This window comes from Phycodurus eques, chromosome 15, assembly GCF_024500275.1.
Source record: "Phycodurus eques isolate BA_2022a chromosome 15, UOR_Pequ_1.1, whole genome shotgun sequence".
NCBI lineage: Eukaryota > Metazoa > Chordata > Actinopteri > Syngnathiformes > Syngnathidae > Phycodurus > Phycodurus eques.
In genome coordinates, this window is record NC_084539.1 from 6,925,689 (window position 1) to 6,943,052 (window position 17,364).

Here is a 17,364-nt window from a genome sequence, read left to right on the forward strand (position 1 = left end):
CAAGAAATAATGGAAACAGAAATCATTCGTTTCAGGGTCAGACTATCACGATCATGAAACCTTTATAAACCCTACATGCAACATTTTAAGATTTAACATTTTGACATTTCTAATCATACGAGTGTATAAATAAATTAACCACAGTTGATATGAAAACTTAAAAACGAATCGCCTTGTCTATTGAAGTGTTTTTTTGTTTGTTTGTTTGTTTTTTTTGTTCTGTTCGGCTTTTAGGTCAACCAGAATGGAAGATCTGTATCCCTTTTATGCCCAAACAGTTTCACTGTGTCCCAATGGAGTTTTGAAGCTTCCGCTGTGGTTTCTTATTGTTATAATTGAGGTTTATTGAGAATCAGAGTCGAACAGAACAAAGTTTCTAGAGGGGAGAGAGAAACGAAGACAAAAGACAAAGCTCTAATTGTAAACAGGATGGGAAAAGTAAGTCATTACATTATTTACAAAAATGGAACATTAAATATGAGTGTTGCATGGGGCTGTAGTGCTACACCCTGTGAGGGGAGGACAGGACAAGCTAGAACAGGACAAGGACAGTAGAAGAAGCATCCAGGAGAAGGGTCGTGAACCCGGCTGTACAACTGAAGTGGGGTGGGATTGACAGTCACCTCTGACAGAGCCTCGAGTGACACGCTCAGAGCTGTTTCTTTGGCTGATGAACTCAACCAGAGGAGCTGGAGCCAAATCATGCAGTACTTTATAAATCAAATTTAAATCTGCAAATATGTGAAGACTGTCCCAGTTTAAACGACTGTATTTTTTTTTAATTGGACAGTGATGATAGTGCCTTAGCCTATAGGATGAGAGTATGAGTGAGGGGATACACAAGCAATTCTCATATTCATGAGTTATTTGTTGCAATAAGTGACTGGCCCCACACCCAGTGAAAGAGTCCCAGGGGTCTGGGCCTGCGGGCACATGCAAGTGAATTGACACCGTTTTACATGCACAAAGACTGACAGAAGTGTCCTGTAATTGCTTTGCCTGCACCACGGACGCTGAGGACCCCACCCAATCAATCGAGGGGCGGGTTCGGGCCCAGGGGTCCGCCTGAGAGCAGCCCGGTGGACGGGACACATCCCACACCGAGGGACCCAGGGCAGTCCACCGGCCCCACCGTGGCGCCCCGACAACTGGCCACCCGGTGGGGGCCGCAGGGACCCAATGCCAGCCCCCCAGATGGTTGAGTCCTAATTGTATGGCCTAGAAAAAAAGTCTTGTTGCCAAGGTGTGAGTCAAGACGCATCTCATGATGGGTAAGAGCAAAGAGCTGTCTCAAGAGCATCGCAAACTAATTGTTGCAAAACATCACGATGGCATTGGTTGCATGCGCATATATCTAAGCTTCTGAACGTTCCAGTGAGCATGGGTGGGGACATAACACGTAAGTGAAAAGCCAATCATACCATGATAAATTTGCCTCAATCAGGTGCTCCTCGCAAGATTTCTGACAGAGGAGTGCAAAGAATAATCGGAAGAGTTGTCCAAGAGCCAAGGACCACCTGTGGAGAGCTTTAAAAAAAACCTGGAATTAGAAGGTAATGTTGTCACAAGGAAAACAGAGTAATGAGTAATGCACTCCGCCGCGATGGCCTGTATGCACGCTCACCACGCAAGACCCCATTACCAAAGCTCTTTTGACATTTGGACAAGCCAGTTAAATACTGGATGAATATATTCTGGTCTGATGAGAACAAAATTGAACTGTTATGATGCCATAATGCACATCACGTTTGGAAGAGAAATGGCACTGGACATCACCCTAAAAACAACAGTGAAGTTCGGAAGTGGGAACATGATGGTATGGGGCTGGTTTTGAGCAAATGGTACTGGTAAACCTCACATTCTTGAAGGAAGGATGAATGGGTAAATGTGCCGAGACATTCTTGGCAAAAATCTGCTGCCATCTACGAGGATGATGAAAATGAAACGATGGTGGACATTTCAGCAGGATAATGATCCAAAACATACTGCCAAGAAAACTCTCAATTGGTTTCAAAGCACTCCCGCGACCCTAGTGAGGGTAAGCGGCTCAGAGAATGGATGGATGAATTGATGGATGGATGGTTTCAAAGGGAAAAAAATAAAGCTGCTGGAATGGCCCAGCCAGTCACCTGACTTGAATCCAATCGAAAATCTATGGAAAGAACTGAAACTCAAGGTCCATAAAAGAAGCCCACGAACCTTGAAGATTTCAAGACTCCTTGTGTGGAGGAATTGGCCAAAATCACACCAGAGCAACACATGCGGTTAGTTTCTCCATACAGGAGGCATCTTGAAGCTGTCATTGCAAACAAATGCTTTTGTACAAAGTGTTAAATAAATAACAGTTGGCGTATTCAATACTTTTCCCCTGTGTCATTTCACATTATTACGTTACATTATTCATTTCACATTATTACACACAACTTCATTTATGGGATTCTTTGTTCTATTTTCTGTGTATGGATGGATTACTTGGGTTGTTCCCAACATCTGGAGAAACTTTCAGGTCAATAGCACCTTTGGAAATATCTTTAATGAGGAAAAATGGTGATGTGTTAAATGCTTATTTCAGCCACTGTATGTTTTTGGTAGACCGTAGAGGCATATATTTGACTTCAGGGTCGACTTTAGAGATTCCACTGTGCAGTGAACCCCTGCTATTTGCGGAGGACAGGGACTGAGCACTGCCCCAAATAGTGAAAGTATGTAAATAATTGACATCCCCAAAGGGTTTGTCATTGCATATAAATGCTACAAGATAGCGGCAAAGCTCTTAAACCAGAGAGAATCATAATGCATCAACACTATGATTCTAGAATGTACATCATAATAAACTCATGTTACATGAACAACTGTATTCAGTAATTAAATTAGTCAACGCAAACAAACCACCTTCATATGAGGCTCGTCAATAGAAATTTGAACACAATAGTATATGTTAGGGAATATAGGCAAATTCTAATAGAAAAGTAGACTACATAGGCTATTATTAGCTGCATCGGGAGACAAGCAGAAACATACTTTCAATGGTGTATGAGGTGCATTCAAAGACCAACAACAAAATCTAAAATGTAGACAGGAAAAAAAAACTGAAGAATGCCGATCTGTGAATATGCCGGGGTTAACTGCATAATTTACTTTGATCGTTTGGCTGATCTTGAAATTTTGGGGTTATACGTTCATCATTTTTTTTGCACATGAAACATACTCCTGCATCTGACTGCATGGTCTGAAAAGGGCACTTGGACAAGTATCCCCCTGCTAATGCTTGCTGTGCCAGCAGCCTGCTATGTATGACATGTAGGCTTTTGACCAGCTATGCACATTGTGTCTATAGTATACATACTGTATATGTACCTGGCCTCTTTCATAAAGAGCCCTCGTTGGCTTTGAGTTGTAACATTCTCTCCACATTCTCATCCAGCCGGAGAGAGGAATTAACGATCGGTTCAAGGTAAATGAAGTCGCACATCACTTACTGTGTGTGTTTCAATAGAGGCAGATGATATTGTTGTGCCACAGATGTCGTAAGTATGTGTAACTCCCCTTGTGGGCCACTTCATTTGGTACACAAGAAAAGCATCAAAAGTGCTGCACTGACCAAGGTAATAATTCTCAGTTTTCTGATAAAGAGATTGATTTCTGGGCATCATTATCTTGATAAAGTCAGAATGTTTGACACAGCTCTTGCTGGTGTACCTAAAGTTGTGGCCGGAGAGTGTAAAGTGTGACCTCACCTCTTGTGAATCACTAATAATCCTGTTTCATGTCCTGTCTGTCCATTGCCCAGGTGATCCGAAAGGGATGGTTGACTATCAACAACATTGGAATCATGAAAGGCGGAGCCAAGGAGTACTGGTTTGTCCTCACCGCCGAGTCTCTGTCCTGGTACAAGGATGACGAGGTGATGTGTTTCACTCAAAATACTGTATTTGCACAAAACAACAAACATTAACATAGACGAACAGTTAAAAATTATAGCTACATAAGTAGATCATTATTTACGAATGTATTACTATTTATTATGTATTACGTTATATTTAAAATGAATTGTTTTCAAAAATGAGTATCGCATTTAGTAACATGCTTGTTTTTTTATTTTCTTTATTTAAACGATATATATTTGTACTTTTAGCTTTAGTATATGTATATATTTAGCTGTAGTTGGTCATAATTTGACTTTATGTTGACATTTATTCCCGTTTTTGTGTTGTTCTCTAAAAATAAGGACCTTTGAAAAAAGACCTCAGTTGCTGCAGCAAATGAGCTAGAAATGTGCACTTATTCATTCATTCATTCATTTTCCGTACCGCTTATCATGTAACAAAAAAACAGACCATTTTTCAGAGTATTGCAGCACTTCATTTTGAAGTTGATGCCAATATTTGGCAATGATATTTTTAAAATGTAATCGTGATTTATTTTCATTTTATTTTATTTTATTTCATTTTATTCAAAACTGGGACCATACCGTGCAGGAAACTTGCAGGATACTTCATGAGTACTACCCATTATTACCCTCTACTGGTCACATGGTGTATATAAAATCTGTAAGTTTCAACGCTTTGCACCCATCTTTATTTAATTGATCATTTTCCTAATAATTTTGAGAAGTGCTTGGACTCTTTTGTAATGACTGTAAAATAATACTTTGTAATACGAGATCTTTGTAATGAATATAATATGGAGGTATGTAGGTAGGTAGGTAGGTAGGTAATTTATTCATCCAGTTAAGGAAATTAAATAAATGTGAACTTTGAATATGAGTTTTCACCCACACCTGAGCCAGTAGGAACATTTCTGTTGCATTAATTTCTTCCAGCAACCATTACTTTTTTCCATGTTGTGCTCCAAAAGTTCCCCCTCTCAGGGGCTTTTGTAAAAAAAAAAAAAAAAAAAAAACATTTTAGTCAAATTCAGCGGTTTTTGAGTACGTTTGGGCCAACACATTTTGTTACCGGGTGCATTGGTCAAAAAAAGGTCCCATGATGCTTTGTGGAACTCTTAGGAGATAGCTACGCAGTCTCACTGTCTCCAGAATGTAGCCACAGCCGCTCTGTCTGTGTGTGTGTGTGTGTGTGTGTGTGTGTGTGTGTGTGTGCGTGTGTGTATGTGTGTGTGAGAGAGCGAGAGTGAGAGAAAGAGACGAACATTTCCAAAGAGTCAGGACCCCCCAACATGTCAGACACCAAAAGCTGGCACCCACATGTGCATACCAGAGCCCCTCCACCCCCCACTCCCCTTGCCCTGCTCCCAATTACACACACACACACACACGCACACACACACACGTAATCTGCTTCTAATAAGCATACTACATTTCAAAGAGGGGGCACAGCGCGAGCGGGCAAGTTGGGCAGGACGCAAAGGTGGGGGTTTCTGTCTTTTGATAACCAGGTATAGCAGCACATGTAAATCGGGCCATGTGAAAGTTAAGAGGAGGGGGAGGCGAAAGGTTGATGCGGACATGTTACTTTGCCATCTAATGGAAATGTATTTAATGGTTCTGCCTTTCACTATGCGTCGCTGGCATAGATAGATGAACAAAGGTGTATTTTGTAATTAATTAATAATGGATTTCTGAAAAATTTTGTGAAATTGGATACTTTCCGGTGGCACCCCTCATAATCTCTCATGGCACACTTGGGTGGCACGGCACCCTGGTTGGGAATCACTGTGCTAAACGAATGAGTGATGCTATATTGCATAAAATTTTTGCTTTTGTCATTGCATGTGGTCTGCTCAATTTTGATGACGCACTATAAAACAGGAAATTCTCACAACCCACCTCTAAACAGGCCAATCAAAACCAAATGTATTGTTTTTGGTGATGGTCTCTCCCTAAAGAGACTCATAGGCATCCCCTACTGACAGCAAGGGTTAGGTAATCTCACTTCAGATGCGCCCAGTTCCTTCAGATTTTGTATACAGTGGTAGCTTGATTTACGAGTGACCAGACTTCAGGGTTAAAAAAAAAACAAAAAACGAGCAGTTGCTTGGCCGATTTTTGTCTTTGACTTGCGAGCAAAAAATTGAGATACAAAGGCTAGATAGTGGGAACAAATTCAAATCAACTCACCTCACTGCAAGCAGCAGTTTGGCAGACAGTGAACAATTCTTCTTCTTCAAAAAAAAAAAGAGGCTCGAAGCTGTTTTTGCCACTCCCAGTTGACTTTTACTGTCAAACTCAACATAGAATGACGAGAATTACACGTGTATTTAAAACAACCACATAAATGCCTTCGGAAAGTCTGCTATCTTAATGCTGAGACACAATGCAAAACGCCATAGTCGGGCTAACAAATAGCCTCGGTCTAGCAGTGTTATAATCTTTTAAGCAATGGATATTTGAACACAAACGGTAGCAACACGTGTAGATAGACAGTATAACAATACTCACAGGCATATACAGTATTCTTTATCTTCTACAAAAAAGAATTTTAGAATTTCATGTTGGGCCAAATCAAATGCTCTTGTAGGTCATACAGTAAATGGCCCACGGGCCGCTGGTTGCCCACCCTCGGCTTATCACATATGTTCCTGGGTGGCGCTCGCCACGATACAGCCCTTACATTTAGATCCATGACACACAAATGCATTACTGCTTGTGGGATAGAGAGTTAAAAATACATCTTTTTGTGCAACACACGCAAAATAAACACTTATATTTTTCAGAAATAAAGAAAACAAGAACTTTTATTGGTTGACCTTTTGTCATGGGGAAAACCCTCGCTGCAGTCTGGCATGGCAGCGCACACTAACCAAAACATCCTGGCACAGCTTGTTGGCTTGTATGTTGTTATTACTGTGTTGTGTGTGTGTGTGTGTGTGTGTGTGTGTGTGTGTGTGCGTGCGTGCGTGCGTGTGTGTGTGTGTGTCAGTGATTCAAAGCCTCCTGGTCCATATTACCACAGGACATGCCGATTCTTTGAATCAGACATCCCGGCGTAGAGGGAGATGTGAGAAGAAGAAAAGACAGTTGAAAATAAAAGAGAAATGTGCCTTGAACAGCTAAATGACTGCGATTTTCGAAACATCCAGCACAAGTGGTTTTCATTTGTTCGCATTAACACATTCGTTTACACTATCTCACATGGGCATAAATGAGTGGAAAACTCTGCTGTCCTGATGTGAAAGAATTGTTTTTTTCTTCTTCGTGTACTCGTACACAAGAATTTAGAAGCATGAAAAGTGTCAAAAACAGCATGAAAATTTTACGTGGGTTTGTGCGAACATCAAAAGTTTCTACTTTAATAGACGCCAGATCTCAATGAATCACCAAGTGCGTCGTCCACATGAAACAAATGAGTGGCTCATCTCAAACGGCTATGCCTCCTTTCCCCCGGTCATAACTAAGGTTTAATGACATGATGGTTTGAATGTTCGAACCATCATATCATCAGCCCTGAGTTATGTTAGTTATCGCAACATACACGGAAAGTCCGCTGAACTGTTCTCCGGGTTTGGTCACGTAACCTTCCGCCTATAACTGACACAACATGCTAGGGTAATTGTGACATTATTTTTAATCGATAGCAGAGGGGGATATTGCCCAACATGGCGACTCCCTGAGATGGATGAAAGTCGATGAATTAATCTGCTTTAATTCCTCAAACGCAATGTTATCTAGAATACCATATTTGGACTGTGGTGCTGGGGGCGGGGGTAGAGGAAGGGGGCAGGGGCACAATCAACATGGTCTTGCAAAAAAAAAATGATTTCCCCTTAAACCGATGACCCCTGCTGAATTGTGTTGCTAACCAAAACAGCAGCACCTACTGAAACACATAAACAGTTTTTTCGAAGCATTTGTGTGGATGATGTTGTAAACGAGTTCCCTACACAGTATTAAAGATTATATTAGATTATGATGAGAGTCTTCTGTGTCGTGCGTTGTCTGGCCCTTTACCTAGGACCTGTTTGCCCTGGGTGACCCTGCCAGGGGCATAAAGCCCCCGACAGCTTTGCTCCAAGGATCACTGGGACACGTCCGCCACGATGAGGAGACGGCTCAGGGCGAAGGATAAACTTAAATATGTACAATGTATACGCTACTGTTAATAAATTAGGGGTCACTTAGAAATGTCCCCATTCATGAAAGAAGAGCACTGTTTCTTTCAACGATCATAACATTCAATGAATCAGAAATACGGTCCAAACATCATTGTAGTGCTTGTCTGCAAAAAAAAAAAAAAAAAAAAAAAAAAACCTAAACAACCTCTCTAAGTGACACTCCTCAGTGGTGTATGTGTGCGTGTGTGTGCGTGTGTGTGTGTGTGTGTGTGTACAGTATATTTAAATATATATATTATTTTTCACAACATGTTATTCATTAGTTTAAAAAAACTATGCAAAAAAAATCATGTCAGTCATGTACTAATTCCTTTATGTTATTTTGATAAGAAATCCCACTAAATGATGCTCTTATTTTTCCATCCTTGCGTGGCACATCCCTTGCGATGTCAGTTTTCATTGTGCGAACATTTCTCTCTGCGGGGACATGCTCATGCGCTTCTTTCCCCCTACAAGACTTGGTGTGGATGCATGTGTGCGTGTGTGTGAGACTGGGGTTCCCTGATCCTGCTGTAAAGCTGCCAAAAAGCCAGACTTACCAAGTGATCCCAGCAGTAAACATCTTAAGGGGAGGGGCGGGGGGGCTTACATCACGCTCACATGCCTTCTCTGAACTGTGTGTGTTTGTGCGTGCGTGTATGTGTGTGAGCGTGTGCGGCAGGGCTTTAAATGGAAACAGGCCTGCTGGTTTGCGGTTTTTGTTGCTGCTCCGAGGCGGGACGCCATGTTTGCATTGTTTTTGTCTTTGAGAGGGAACTAAAGACGCTGTGTAAAGGCCGACTGCAACTCCCCCCACACCCCTTTGGGGTAAATACAGTGACAGACGAGGCAAGGGGGGAGTTGGGCTAAATATGACGTCAGCTGCAAACAACCACTAAGATTTTTTCTCTTTTGGGGGGTGTCTTTTCAAAGACTAGTAAAAATAAAAATAAAATCGACGAGACAATGACAGAGTGGGTGCTCCCAACATTTTTGTGTGCTCTCTGCACATAACGTGGTCATTTGAGGTGGGGACATAATTGTACGTGTTGGTCGCTTTGGGTTGTCTATTCATATTCTGCATGGGTGAGCCGTTTCTGGCTTCCATCCTCAGCTAAATTTAAACGTTCTTCATGTTGTTGTTGTTTTTTTAACCCTTTTGGAACCTTCTTTCCTAACATGGACATTGAAGGTCTCACATGGAACCATTTAATTAATTTAAGCTAAACAGTAAAAAACTGGAAAACATGTAAGAATAATATCAGCAATGTGTAATGGAGCTCTCTCTCGCTCTCTCTCTATACATATATACATATATATATATATATATATATATATATATATGCATATATACATATATATATATATATATATATATATATATATATATATAAAATGACATGTCATTATAATGCCATCATTATAATAATAATAATACAAGAATAACAATAATTGTGATGAAAAAGTCAAAGTAAAAAAAAAATATATATATACGGGAATTTTGCACATGCAACCAAAAACGTTATATATTTCACTGGTATTTTTAAGTGTCTTGTAGCAACATGTATAATTTTTAACACAACACATAAATTTTTTTTTTAATTTGAACTACTTTAAATGTCACGAAAGTAAAAAATTATGATAAAATATTCAGATTTTTTTTTACATATTTTAAAAGTCACAGATGTTGCAAAGTTGGAAACAATTTCTATTTTAAAAATTCACCTCAGATGTTTATATAATCCTTTCGGGGAATAGCATTTTCAAATGTTTTAAAAGTCACAATTGGGCAACATTTGGTATTTTAAAGTGCATTTTAAACAAATCACAAAAGTTTAAAAGTTTTGGGTATTTTTAAAGTATTTTACAAGTCACACAAGTTTGAAAACGTGAGCAATAAACTCTTTATTTAGAAATATCATTATCATATAAGGGTAAATCTATGATGTGCTGAGAATGTTTAGACTCTCACAAGCTGCTTCAAGAAATCAAATAACAGTTACGAATTGGAAGCGTCTTTATTTCAGTGTTTTTCTGGAACAGCTTTTACAAGTTGAACATGTTCTTTAATCTGGTAACATCGCAAATATCAGTACATTGTACAGTAGTTTGTAGATGACATCCACAACAACATCTCTGGCTCGGTTTCTTAAAGGTGTTTGTGGTCCATTCAGAACCTCTCAAATTGATTCTTCCGCTTCCTAAGTCGAGCTGAGGGAGGTAAAGTGGTGATTCTGGTCCCGTGCTTCCCCGGGCCAGCCTAACCAATGTGCAGACTACTGTACAACCACTACTTCCTGAACAGGTAGTCTGAACACTGGGCGGGCGGGCCGGGCTTGAGTGATTCTGGATTTATTTATTTGGATGCTCTTTCCTGCGAAAAAGAAATTGTAGCGCATGCTTCTACTCACCAGAGCCCATGAGTGCTCCACTGGATGATGGGGGGAGGAGAAAGAGGAGGAGAGGTGAGACAGAGGTGATAGCCGCTGATTGGCAGATTCCACGAAGTTGCCTCCCCAGCATCCCGCTGTAAGGCGCATTCCAGACATCTGTCGAGGGGAAACGCGTTGAAAGATGGTCACAAAATGTTATTAACGAAGATTTAAAAACGACACCACAAACCTATGAGTGATGGGTTTTGATCCTAAAATTCCCTCTTCTTCATCATAAATGAGATTACCTGTAGTTGGAGCATCTCTTCTTCCCATCATCTTTTCCTTTTTTTTTTTTTTTTTTTTTTTTGGCGAAGGGGGGGTCGGGCTCCTCATCTTCCACATTGACTGGAAAAAAAAAACTTTGCCCATTGCTTGCCTTCGCAAAGTTAAAAAAAAAAAAAAGGCACTCCTCTGCGTCCACCTTGCTGGAGGCTTGACGTGGCAAAGGACTGACCACCAACAAGTTTCCCCTCCAAGAGACAGAAGGAAGAAAATGGGTGAGCAGGAGAGAGAGGTGATAGGGAGAGAGAAAGAGGAGGAGCTCCCCTTCCACCCCCCCCCCCCCCCCCCCAATTCTCTGTCCCTTTCTACTTCCTCTGCACCCTCCCTCTGATTTGCCTCAACCACCCCCTACCACTCCCCTTTCGTCCATCACCGCCTCCCCACCGGCCCTCACCGGCTTCCACGGAGAAAGTGGAAGTTCAAAGGTGAACAGGAAGTGAGGGCCATTCATTCTGTTGTAAGATGTTTAGAACATCTCATAGCGTCCCTCCATCCAGTCTACGCTATCTGTGCATGATCAATGATGATTTGCATGCTGAGGGGATGGAGGGAGGAGGAGGTGTGGATGAGAGCAGAGGCCCGGGCAGGAATGTCTGCGTTTTGTTGGCAAGCAGGAGGAGGAGGAGGAGGAGGCCTTGTAATAACTCCAGATGTGCGGCCCTGTGGTCTCCATCGCGCTCTCGCTCCCTCTGTTTTTGCTTCTAAAGCTGATTTCCTCTCGCTGTCAGGGCTGAATAAAGAAGCCTTTATGCAGACCCTCGCTACACACGTGCATGGAGAAGGGGGGACAGGGGGGTGATATATAGGGGCTAAATCAGAAACAGAACAAATGATTGTGCATATACAGTACTGTGCAAGTCTTTGATTTGTTGTTTTAGCAATGCGATAATGATCGTGTACAGTTAGTTCCTGACATGCCTTTGAGTTTGATGGGATTTGAACTGAAACAGTCTAGATGTGACTGACTCTCTGCTTTAATTTAAGAGGGTTCACAAAAATATGGCATTTGGCATTTAGGAATTCGATATTTTATCAAGTGAGCTCCATTTTCACATACATTTGGACAAAGTGACATCATTGTATTTACCATAATTTCTTGTGTATAATATGCATTTAAAAAAAATTCATTAAAAAAAAAATCAAGGGTGCGTATTACACATGATTATATATAGGTGAAAGAAAAATTAACACAATTTGTCAGCCTTTTAAGCTGGCGAAAATAACAAATTTCCCAGCGAGTACTTCTTAGCAATATTACATTGTATTGGCATATCCTAGAACCTGGGGGTGTTTGACGTAACACGGCATCAGATTTAGCATCTTAGTTTACTCGACGGCAAAAACGCTCACCCGTGAATTTGTAAAATACCTTGCGCATGTAATTATAATTCCTCCGACTAAGTAACTGCTTCCGTAGACGGAAGTATCAGTGTCGTCAGCGCAAACACACTGAGCAAGGCAAGCATTTCCCACTTTTGGTTTGTTTGGCGCATGCGCAAAGGCAGGCATTTTCTGGTGAGAACTTTAACATTTATTTGAAAACCCTAATAAAATACAAATAACCATGCGGTAATACTTTATTTTTGGGCATGGATGCCAGCAATTATGGGGTGCATAGAAGGAAAACTCAGCTCCGAAGTGTGATTTTGGGGGATGTGTGTTTAATATTCGAGAGCACATAATACATGAAAAATTATAGTAATACTTTTGTTTGTGGTCAGTGACTGGAGATGTTTTGCTAGGCATTCATTTGCTGCTTGTATGTGAGTCTTGAGGGCTTTCCCATAACCGCCCTCACCCCCACCCCCACAAAATGTCTGCACTCATCCTGGTGCAAATTTGTGTTTATACAACTTCATTTTGGGTGGAAATTCGCCTCCCAAAGTCAGTTTCATTTAGCAACACGAAATTTCTTATGGGCTGAAATATGTGCCAGCAGGAACTGAATTGTAATCATTAATATTTGAATTTGAATAGTTCAACTTGAATAGTTGTATTTTTTTTAAACTGAATTTGAACAACATCATTTTAATTTGAATAGTTTAATTTGCAACATTGCATTTAAAACTGAATCTGAAGAGTAAAATCGGAAATTGAATTGAGGTTTAGCAATTCAAATTCAAATATAAACGATTCAAATTCAGTTCCTTAGGGCACATCTTTCAGCTCATAAAATTCAGATCCTGCTGGTACATATTTCCGCCCATAATTTGGTAGGCATGTATATCATGACGAGAACCACGAAAAGGAACTAATCTGAAAAAGACACAGGAAGTCTGCCATTTTGGTTTGAAGCAGCCGCTATGGACATTTCCATGAGTCCTTCAAAAACAAGCCACTCGTAGAGATTTTGTCTGATTTCTATCAAATTTCAATCACTTATACTATTGAGCCATTTAGTGAAATGTTTTTGTTTCAGTCATTATGTGTATGCGGAGAAATGGATGTATATAGATGCCTTAACTCTGGATTCTGGCTTGAGTTCACTGCCTCCCCACTTTAGGGCATGGGGGTGCAGGGTTCATTTTGTCATTGCTTGCAGCCTTAATTTATTCATTGTTACCTCTGTCTGCAGTCACATCATCAATAAACACCATCATGTTTGACACATGATGTGATATGCTTTGGATCATGTGTTTGTGTTGTTGTTTCTTCCTGTCATTCTGATACAGGCTGAGCATAGTTTCATTTGTCCAAAGAATCAAATGATCTAAAAAGTACACACAATTAAGGCATGAAAAGTTCCAACTTGCCTTGCTTCTTTCACAAATACACACCATTTAAATTTCATTCCGAACTGCAGGCGCTGGCAGACAGGAGTAATCAATGCTCATGTTTCCAGGTGTGCGTGCCTGGCTGTGTGTGTGCGGCGTGTGCATGTGTAGAGGTGGTGGTGGCCAAGTACGTGTGTTTGTTTTAGCTTTGGTTTCTGAGCTCGGACCTGAGCTTCAAATCAAAGCAGGCGCGCTCCCGGGAGAGGCTAGTCAGCAGTAGAGCCAGGGAAAGAGGGATGTGGAATGAGAGAGAGGAAGAGAGGAGGACGACAAAAGGCTGAACAGAATGTGCTGCAAAAAAAAAAAAAAAAAAAGAGGTTAAAGTGATTTCAAGCTAAGAGCGTGAACAAAAATTAAACTTACGCGTCAACACCAACCAGATATAATTGATTGAAAACACTTCTGTTAAAAAAAAAGTTGGGTTACCGACAGCAGAAGGCACAGATCTGCAGAACTGTCCTCATTCTTACTCATGGTTCCAAGCCTACACAACCACTTGTTGCTAGGCACAGTTTGAGGAGGTCAGTCCGAATAGCCCCATGCACCAATAATAAATATATATATATATATATATATATATATATATATATATATATATATATATATATGCCAACCATGCCTGTTAGGCTGTTTGAATATCAAATTCAGGACTTTACGGAAATAATTCATTTTCGCTAAAAACTGTACTGTAAGGATGAATGTGAATTTTATGCAAAAAAAAAAAAAAAAAAAAGAGACATTACTAACCTTTGACCGGGAAAACTCCAAGTGGAGTTCCTACTAGCAAATTTGGGGCAAATCGCTGTAAATAGCACTAAACACACTAAAAGACGGGAAAAGACGACATGAACAATATTTATCTGAATTTGCTTGTTGCACTAGAAAATGACATTTCACTCGTTATTGAATAAAATCTCACCATAGGCCATCTTAAAAGACGGGTTTTGTTGTCAAATGATCAATTCACAAACCCAGTACGAGCTTATCATCAGCCATGTTTTTGATTTATTTATGACGAGGACGCTATGAGTGTCATATTTCCAACTTTTGACTCGTGTCGAATGCAGCGTTTTCTGTACATGTGAATCTCATCACTTTAGCGGTGCTCTGTATTAAGTACAAGATATATATCGGAAGGAAAAACATCATTTTCGAGCAGCACGTGCTCGACTTCGCAGTGAAGCACGTTGTGATGCGTTACTTTATTTACGATATCTTCCTAAATGATTGTGAGAGCTGGCTCTTCTCTATTGAGGTTTGGGGAAAAGTGTGGTTTTATCAGACTGATGAGTCACGTAACTATTGAATATTCTTCCTTGTGTAAATTATGAAGCCAATGCAGTGCATTTTTTGGTCATACAAAGGCTTCATAGAAACAAAGGCTGGCAGATTTGAATGAAAACAGAGCCAACTTGAATGGAGAGGAAACCACGTAATTCTATTCTACGCTTAATTATGTCTATTATGCAGAGACTAAATTTACTTTGTTTCCTGTAAGCACTCATTCTGATTTTTGTAGTGCAAATGTTACATTCTGGCAGCTCACTTTACTGTGGAAAATTCTCTGAGAAGATCATTTGCCTCGCGTTCAGATGAGTGCGTCGGGATTGGAAAGAGGCATCTGGAATACTGACGGTCTAAATAAAGATAATTTTACCTTTTAGAAACCAAAATAGTGGAATTTCCCTATTCTGCCTAAATCTGTTCCTCTACATACAGTATGTCAGTAGAGTGGCTATAACCACGGCCATGTTTGGTGTGCATATGTAAACCTTTTAATCACGGGGTTAGACTGACGTCATGCTTTAACCTTGGGACTTGAACGCATCGTTCTGTAGGTGGTTACATGAGGTATTTATTTATACGTGTGCTAACATTCCAGACACAACTTCTTTGCGATTCTGACATTGGATGATTTATGCAGCTATATCGCTTTGTGTATGACTAAAGGGCACATCCGTCATCCATGTGTGTCGTTTTTTGGACACGCCCCAGCCCCCCCTTTTTCAAACTAAAGTAGCCCCAAGGTTGCAGTGCTGACCTTCTGCAGACATAAATGCAGCGCGATTCATTAAGTGATTAGCAATTAGCTGCTAAACAGGAAGTCGTCAGCTAGCCTGAATCCAATGAATGAAAGCATCATTGTCACGTCATCAGTGGTGTTTTATATATATATTTAAATTACATGCATACAGGTAAAACATGTAACTCCATACATGTGGGAGTTTTATTTGCATCAGAAAAAAACGACCAAAAAAAATGTTTTCTTTGTGTTTTGGACAAAAGAAGAAAAATCACAAAATGTCTCTTTTAACAGCAAATTCTGCTTTCTTTTAAAACTTCACAACCACAACACATATTTACCTAATTGGCAATGAACATCAGAGTTCCTCTCAATCTTTTTTCCTTGTCACAGCCACTTGTTGCTAGGCAGAATTTGTAGGGCTCACCTGTGCCTGTGGCCAATAATGATTCCAGCTATTATTCGGGTCGTGAGACTATGCCAGATGACTGGGCGAGAGGCGAGGTACACCCTGCGCTCGTGATCAGTCAACCACAGTGCACATAGTAATAAACAAACGTGGAGTCTTCAATGAGCCAAAAATGCACGGGTTTTGGGAATGTGGGAGGAAGCCAGGAGGCCTGCAGAAACCCCACGCAAGCAAGGGGAGAACAGGCAAACTCCACACAGAGACTCAGATGACCCTGAATCTCCTGACTTTGAGGCAGTGCTAACCACTATCACACTATGCTGACTTTAACATTTGAATGCCCAGAATACCAAGGATTTCTAACAAATGCAAGATTAAAGGCAAAATCATGGGCGGAAAAGAAATGATGCCTGAAAGCGTAAACTAAGAATCCCATTACATTATACAGTCGTCATCACGCTTTATTTAATACAAAGAAAAACTGTTTGGTTAGTTTATAAAAGGGAACTTATTTTTTTTAGTTATGTCCACTTAATTGCATAGTAAATATTTACGTTTTATTCAACATTTATGTTTTCTGACCATTGAAAGAACTTTATTCCTACTATTTGTGATCTTTCAAATTAGTTTTTCAAGATAGGGTTAGGGTTTCAAATCAAGGCTTTAAGCCAGTGTTAGGGTTCCAAGTCGGTTTCAAAATGGGGTTTCAAGCCAGGTTTAGGCTTTCAAATATTTTTTTAAATGGTAGATGCCAGTCATGCCCACAAGAGTAGTGGCAAATTATGATGTCTCTCACTAATAACAATCAAATTATTTGCTCTGTATTAAATATGAATACATTTAAGACCAAAAGAAAAACAGTCACTGCAGAGTTTCTGCTGGTTCCCACGAAGAAGGACAGCATTTTATTTTGTAATTTTTTTTTTTTTTATGGTGGACAGTTTCGATAAGGTTTTTAATCGAGCCTAGCAGGTTCCTTCTCATCTGCATCGTTATCAGATGTGACTAAATTATAAACGATGTGCTAGTAAGCCTGCCCACCCTTGTCGCTAAGATAACGGCTTTGTTTTTAACACGGCGCCCCCCAGGAGAGGCCCCATCAAACTCATCCCGGTCGTATATCACTCAGCCTCGCCGATTAAAAATGTTGACGTGCGGCTTTACTTTAAATAAAGCCTGGAGGAGGATTACACATGATATTTTGGTGCCTCCTTGGTGACGTTGGCTTTTCAATTGGGTCACGTTAGATTGTATGGAAGAAAAAGAACAAGGTCTTTCTTTGACTTTGCGACAAATCTGCTCGTCAAAAGCGTCAACTTGTCCCACACAGCCGGTACCCTTCCTCTCACCACGTGGGGACTTGTGAAGCTCTGCTTCATTTGTACAGAC

The 17,364-nt window shown here is 40.4% G+C and overlaps 1 protein-coding gene across 18 annotated transcripts in view; it reads left to right on the forward strand.

Moving 5' to 3' along the window:
• dnm1a (dynamin 1a) overlaps positions 1-17,364 on the forward strand; it is a 56,028-nt gene that overhangs the window by 24,670 nt on the left and 13,994 nt on the right. For 9 of the 18 annotated variants that reach the window (XR_009769929.1, XM_061698759.1, XM_061698761.1 and 6 more), the window contains exons 15-16: positions 3,425-3,454; positions 3,791-3,904. Coding sequence is in view for 17 of the 18 variants with exons in the window: in XM_061698759.1 (XP_061554743.1) it covers positions 3,425-3,454; positions 3,791-3,904 (144 nt within the window). In the remaining variant the exon portion in view is untranslated. The remainder of the gene's footprint in view (positions 1-3,424; positions 3,455-3,790; positions 3,905-17,364) is intronic. The other 9 variants (XM_061698751.1, XM_061698765.1, XM_061698753.1 and 6 more) reach the window with 1 other exon arrangement.